Raw genomic sequence first — 6,685 nt, 5'->3', positions numbered from 1 at the left:
CACCACCCCTCAGGCACTGCTCTTTAATCAACTACCACGTCCACAAACAACTGAACAGCCAAGACTCCAACCACCACCACCACCACCACCCTCCCCTCACCACTCCCCCAGGGGCAGGGCAGGGGCTGGTGGGGTCCTGGGACCCCTCCTGGGTGAGCTCCCTGGAGCTGTGGGCGATGCGGTGCCCCCGCGGCGGTGCCCAGCACCGGCTCTGGATGAGCCCCTGCAGCTGGGGAGGGGGCTGCAGAGCTGAGCTCTGGCTGCTGGGAGGGCCCCTGGTCCGAGCTGAACAAGGGGGGAAAGGGCTCCCAGCCCCTCAGCTGCTGAGCTTGAGCAGGCTGTAGATCTGCTCCAGGATGTGGGTGAAGCTCTGGTCTTTGGGGGTGCGGGAGGCCAGGGAGCCCTGGGTTAATTAAAACAGCCCAGTTAATGAAGGCAGCCCAATTAATGCCACCAGTGGGGGGACTGGAGCTCAGGCCCTGGGCAAAGTCCCTTCCCCATCCAGCCCAGCAGAGGAAGCCTCCTCCTCACCTTCAGCTTGTCCAGGTAGGTCTGGTCCTGACTCCACAGCTCCTGGAACTTCACCAGGTCAGGAGCTCCTTTATAGAACTCCACCAGCAGCGTCTGGGGGTGGGGGGAGGAGAGGGGCTGCAGGCACCAGGGCTGCCCAGGGGTAGGGGGGATGTAGAGGAGGAGAGGGGCTGCAGGATGCCCAGTGGTAGGGGGGATGGAGGGAAGGAGAGGGACTGCCGGCACCAGGGCTGCCCGGGGTAGGGGGGATGGAAGGGAGGAGAGGGGCTGCAGGCTGCCCAGGGGTAGGGGGCATGGGGGGAGGAGAGGGGCTGCAGGCTGCCCAGGGGTAGGGGACATGGGGGGAGGAGAGGGGCTGCAGGCTGCCCAGGGGTCAGGCAGGTACCCCCTCCCTCACCCTCCCCCTGTGGCATCAAGACCTCAGCAGCACGGTGGGGATGGAGGTGAGATTGTCACCACCAGCAGGGCAGGGATGGGTGGCAGAGAGCTGGCCAGCCCCCCGTGGGGCTGGGGAGTTGTCCCTGCTGGGGTGGGCAGGGGTTTGGAGCCCCCCCATGCTCACCATCTCCTGCAGGACATCGTTGGTGAGGAAGCCATCCTGGATGTAGGCCACCTCCACCTCCATGGGGATGCCGTAGTCATTGGGCCGTTGCTGGGTGGAGGGTGGAGAAGAAAGTGGGGGGTGGGAGTTACCCCCCCCCAGCACTGCAGCCACCCCCATGCCAAGCAGCCTCCCCCTGGGGACAGTGACCACCTACCTCTGGGGGTGGCATCACCCAGAAGGGTGCAATTTTGGACTCCACACCAGGATTGCCAGGGTAGTATGGTCCTGTGGGGGGGAGGGGGGAAAGAGGGGAGCTGGAGCTGGCATGGCGGGGTGACAGCAGCCCCAGCACCCCCCAGGACAGGGAGCTTACCGCAGATGAGGGCCAGGCAGGGCTGGAAGCCATTGCCACTGCCCTGCAGCTTGAGCTGATAATCCATCTGGGCATCGATGTCGTGCAGGGAGGGCAGCGCGGGGCCGAAGGGGTGGCTGTGGTACCACCCCACCAGGGACAGCCCCCGCAGGAACAGGCTCTGGCAGATCTGGGGGGGGGGCACATGCTGTGGGGCTGGGTTCCCTGGGACCCCCCAGGACACTCCCCCAAATGCCAGCAGGGTGCGGGTTGTAAGGGACCTCTGGAGATCACCCAGTCCAAGCCCCCTGCTCCAGCAGGGCACCCACAGCAGCTTGCCCAGGAGCACAATGCCATGGGGGGGGGTTGGAAGCTCTGCAGAGAAGGAGACTCCACAACCTCTCTGGGCAGCTGCTGCAGGGCTCCAGCAGCCCCACACCAAAGAAGTTTCTCCTCCTGTTCAGATGGAACCTCCTGGGTGCCAGTTTGTGCCCCTTGCCCCTTGTGCTGTCCCTGGGCACCACTGAGCAGAGTCTGGCCCCAGCCTCTTGTCCCCCACAGCTCCTTTAGCTCTGTCTGAGCATTGCTCATCTCCCCTCTGGGGCTGCTCTTCTCCAGGCTCTCAGCCCCAGGGCTCTCAGCCTTTGCTCCTCACAGAGCTGCTCCAGGCCCCTCTGTAGCCTCTGTTGGACTCTCTTTGCCTCTCTTGAGGTGGAGAGCCCAGAACTGGACCCAGTAGAGCAGATGTGGCCTCCCTAGGGCAGAGTAGAGGGGGAGGAGAACCTCCCTCGCCCCTCTGGCCACACTCAGTGCACCCCAGGACACCCCTGGGGGGGCTCAGTGCTGGTTCATGATGAACTTCTGTCCCCCAGCACTCCCAGGCCCTTCTCCACAGAGCTGCTTCCCAGCAGGTCACTGTCCCCTGCCTTGGGGCAGGGGCTTGTTCCTGCCCAGCTGCAGGACCCTCCACTTGCCCTGCTTGAACCTGCTGAGGTTCTTCTCCCCCAGCTCTGCCAGAGCCAGACCCTCCCCCACCAACACCCCCAGGTCTGCTTTACCTCCTCCTCCACCACGCTGGCAGCTTCAGCATCCCCCAGACGCGTCCGGCAGGGGAAGGCTCGGAGCACTGTCAGCACTGCAGGGGGGGTGACAGCAGTGAGTGGCCCTGCCCCAGGCTGGGGGAACAGCCCCCAGCCCCCCACCCCCCTGCTACCTACGCTGCGTGTTGGTGTCCCACCGCCCCCCCAGGTAACCAACCACTTCGCTCCGTGTCAGGTGGCTGTGGAAATCCTAAAGGACAAGGTTAGAGTCAATGGTGCTGGGGACATCACTGTCCCCACACAGCTCAGAGGTGTCCCCAGCACCACCAGGGACGTCCCAGCCTGGGCAGGAGACTCACCAGGAGCAGGAGAACGTTGCTGGAAATGGCCACGTTGAAGGGTTGGAACTTGTTGATGGCAGCGAAGGTTGTCACCTCCACCAGGGTTTGGGGGTTCCTGGAAGAGCCACAGCCCTGTTGGCCCTCACCCCTCCAGCACCCCTGGGGCTGATGGTGGCACCCATGGGGCTCATGGCCCTGGCACACCCTACCTGGCCGAGTCGCGGGTGCCCAGGGTGCAGTAGCGGACGGGCACCCGGGGTTTGCTCTCCAGCCTTCTCCCTGGGGGGCCAGGATCTGTGGAGCACAGGTCCCTGTCACCACTGCCAGGGTACCCAGGGTCCCCTCAGTCCCCCACTGTCACCTTACCTGTCCCTGCTGGCTCCACCAGGCTCTTGCACTGCTGCTTCTTGCTCTTCTCCTCTGGTTTTTTGGCCACTGCTGGCTCTGGCATGGGCACCCGACCTTCCCTCGTCACCTCCTCCTCTTCCTCCTCAGGCATCTCCTCCTCCTCACCCTCACTGGCCAGGCTCTGTGGGCAGCACAGGATGGCACCTCCCCTGCCACCCACAATGAGGGACACCCAAGGGTGCTGGGGAGGGGGTCCCAACCCACCTCCTCTGTGGGTGTCACAGGATGGCACCTCCCCTGCCACCCACAACAGGGGACACCTGGGGAGGGGGTCCCAACCCACCTCCTCTGTGGGCAGCACAGGATGGCACCTCCCCTGCCACCCACAATGAGGGACACCCAAGGGTGCTGGGGAGGGGATCCCAATCCACCTCCTCTGTGGGCAGCACAGGATGGCATCTCCCCTGCCACCCACAATGAGGGACACCCAAGGGTGCTGGGGAGGGGATCTCAATCCACCTCCTCTGTGGGCAGCACAGGATGGCATCTCCCCTGCCACCCACAATGAGGGACACCCAAGGGTACTGGGGAGGGGATCCCAATCTCCCTCTTCTGTGGGTGTCACAGGATGGCACCTCCCCTGCCACCCTCAACAGGGGACACCTGGGGAGGGGGTCCCAACCCACCTCCTCTGTGGCCGGTGGGGCGTTGGGCTGGTGCTGGCGGAGCCAGGCAGCCTTGTACTGGTCCAGCTTCTGCCCCTTGTAGCGGACGGATGCCCACCCGCAGCCAGACTTCTTGGCAGGGTTCACCAGGCGCTTGCAGTGCGTGGCCCAGGCGCTGGGCGAGTTGAACACCTGCCCTGTCTCCTGCCAGGTGATGGTCCCATCTGCACCCAGGTCCCCCACGAACTTCTTGCCCTGGGGAGTATGGGGTGAGCTGGGGAGGCACCTGCCAGACCCCTGTCCCCCATCCCTGTCTCCAACCCTGTCCCCCATCCTTGTCCCTATCTCTGTCTCCCTTCCCTGTCCCCCATCCCTGTCCACATCGGAGGTCCCATTCCAGTTTCCATCCCTGTCCCCCATCCTTGTGCCTATCTCTGTCCCCCATCCCTGTCCCCCATCTTGGTATCCATCCCTGTCTCCATCCTTGTTCCCACCCCTGTCCCCCACCCTTGTCCCCATCCTTGTTCCCACCCCTGTCCTCCATCCCTGTCCCAGACTCACCAGGTAGTATATGGAGAGGACACCTCGGGCAGGCTCCAGGAGGCCGTCCCGGAGCAGGACCCGGAGGGTGATTCCTCGCCGGGTCAGCAGGGCCCCCCGGGTGCCCCCCGCAGCCTTCGCCCCGCTCCCGGCCTCCGGCTCCGCCTCCGCCTCGTCCAGCCCCGGCTCCAGCTCGTCCTCGTCCTCCTCCAGACACTCGTCCCCACCGGGGGAGGCGGCCCCCAGCGCTGCGGGGTGCGACAACCTGCCATGGGGGTGTCCTCCCCGGGGACAGCATCCCTGGGTGTCCCCACCGAGAGCACCCTTGGGGCCCCCACTGTGTCTGCTCGCAGCTGGGGACACAGCACAGGGACAGGGGGACAGGGCGGGGACAAACATACAGGGATGTAGGGAAAGGGAATACAAGGACCTGAGGGAGGGGGAACTGGGGACAATGACAGGGGGCACAGGGGGAGATGTGGGGGGAAGAGGACACCGGGACGTGATGATAGAGGACACATAGCTGGGGGCACATGAACTTGGGGACACAGAGCCATGGGGACATGAGTGGGGGACATGGGAACACAAGGCAGCGGGGACAGGGCTGGGGGCACACAGACACTAGTGTCTGGGGGACATGAGGACACGACCCCCTGCCCAGCACGTCCCCAGAGCCTGGCCTGGACCCAGAGGGGAGAGAGCCAGGGCAGGTAACAGGACATGGCAAAGCATCCCGGGGGGTTCCTCATTACTGCTCCAAGGGTGTCCCCCCGTGGGTGTCCTGGAGCGTCCCCATCCCTGCCCCAGGTGTGCCCCACCCCTCTGGGTGCCCTGGGATGCCCTCTCCTCACGAGTGTCCCGAGGTGTCCCCTTGCCATAGGTGTCTCAGGGTGTCCCCATGCCTGCACCCCTCCGTGGGTGCCCCGGGGTGTCCCCATCCCTTCCTCACCGGTGTCCCAATCCATGGGCATCCCAAAGTGTCCCCACCTCTGCCCCACGCGTGCCCCACCCCGTGGGTGCCCTCTCCTCAGGAGTATCCCCAGGGTGTCCCCCGACTCGGGGGTGTCCCCATCCCTGCCCCACGACTGTCCTCCCTCCTTGGTTCCCCTCGGGTCCCCTCCACTCACAAGCGCCACAGGGCTTCCCCCCGCCACGGGTGCTCCCCCCCGCGGGTGTCACCCCGCCACGGGTGTGCGCGGCTAGAGGTGTCCCCATCCCTACCCCCCGCATGCCTCCAGCCCCCCCCTGCTCCGCTCCCGTGGGTAACCCCTGGTCCCGCGTGCCCGCGCACTCGCGTGTGCCTGTGTGCACGCGCGGCCGGCACACGCGTGTGCACGACTGGGGGGGGACAGTGCACGCACACGCAGGTGCAGGGGGGTGCGCGCACGCCTGGCCGTGCCCGGTGCCCGCTGCCCGTGCCCGGTGCCCGCTGCCCGCTCGCCCGCTGGTGCCCTGTGCGCGTCCCCGCCGGCCGGTGCGTGCCGGGCGCGCCCCCGCCGGTACCTGCCATGTTCCGCCGCTCCCGCCTCCCCCCGGTGCGCGCGGCGGCGGCGACCGGAGGCACGTGACGGGGGGTGGCCCCGCGCGCCCCGCCCCTCCCGGGAGGAGGAAGCACGGACGGGAGGGTACCGGCAGCGGGAGGGACACCGGCACCGGGGCGGGGGGACGAAGGGACGGACAGCGGCACCGGAGGGGACACGGAAACCGGCACCGGGGAGTGGAGACAGGGACGGATACCGGCACTGGGGCGGGGCACGGGGATGGACACCGGCACCGGGGGAACACTGGCACTGGGTGGGGGGGCATAGGGACGGACACTGGCACGGATGGGACACACGGAACCCGGCCCCGCGGTGGGGGAAACACGAGGACAGATACCGGCCCCGGGGGAACACCGAGGCTTTGGCCCCCGGCCCCGGTGCACATAGGAGGGGGAGGGCCGAGCCCCCGTCCGGTGGCACCTGCGGGTGTGGAGGGGACCGGGCTTGGGGACAGAGGGGCATGGGACGGGGGTACAGCTGCCAGCACTGAGGGGACACTGGGGGCAGGATTTGGGGGGGGTGCACAGAGGGTAGGATTTAGTGGGGGGAGAGGTGGCAGAGGGGACCGGGAGGCACTGGGGTCTGGCTTTGGGTGTAGAGGTGGCAGAGGGGACAGGTTTTGGGGGCTGGAGGGACAGTGGGTACTGGAGGCAGGCTTAGGGGAGTGCAGAGCCCAGGGGCAGGGGGGCACAGGGGACAGGGGGTGCCAGGGACAGGCCATCTTCATGTCCCTGTGTGTGTCCCCCACCATGTGGAGATGTGGGGGGGGCTCATCCTGCCCAT

The 6,685-nt window shown here is 66.7% G+C and overlaps 1 protein-coding gene across 1 annotated transcript; it reads right to left on the bottom strand.

The window, feature by feature from the left end:
- Positions 1 to 316: 316 nt before the first annotated feature.
- MPND (MPN domain containing) lies at positions 317 to 6,685 on the bottom strand. Its single transcript, XM_054396080.1, has 14 exons — positions 6,651 to 6,685; positions 5,583 to 6,322; positions 4,383 to 4,609; positions 3,843 to 4,076; positions 3,175 to 3,340; positions 3,018 to 3,102; positions 2,827 to 2,923; positions 2,645 to 2,717; positions 2,486 to 2,562; positions 1,449 to 1,617; positions 1,290 to 1,360; positions 1,094 to 1,183; positions 532 to 624; positions 317 to 403 (listed from the first exon to the last, which is right to left on the bottom strand). The coding sequence occupies exons 1-14, from the start codon at positions 6,683 to 6,685 to the stop codon at positions 317 to 319; spliced, it is 2,244 nt and encodes a 747-aa protein (XP_054252055.1).

The sequence above is a fragment of the Indicator indicator genome, chromosome 36 (assembly GCF_027791375.1).
Source record: "Indicator indicator isolate 239-I01 chromosome 36, UM_Iind_1.1, whole genome shotgun sequence".
NCBI classification, from domain to species: Eukaryota; Metazoa; Chordata; class Aves; order Piciformes; family Indicatoridae; genus Indicator; species Indicator indicator.
This window is presented reverse-complemented; position numbering and strand designations above follow the sequence as displayed.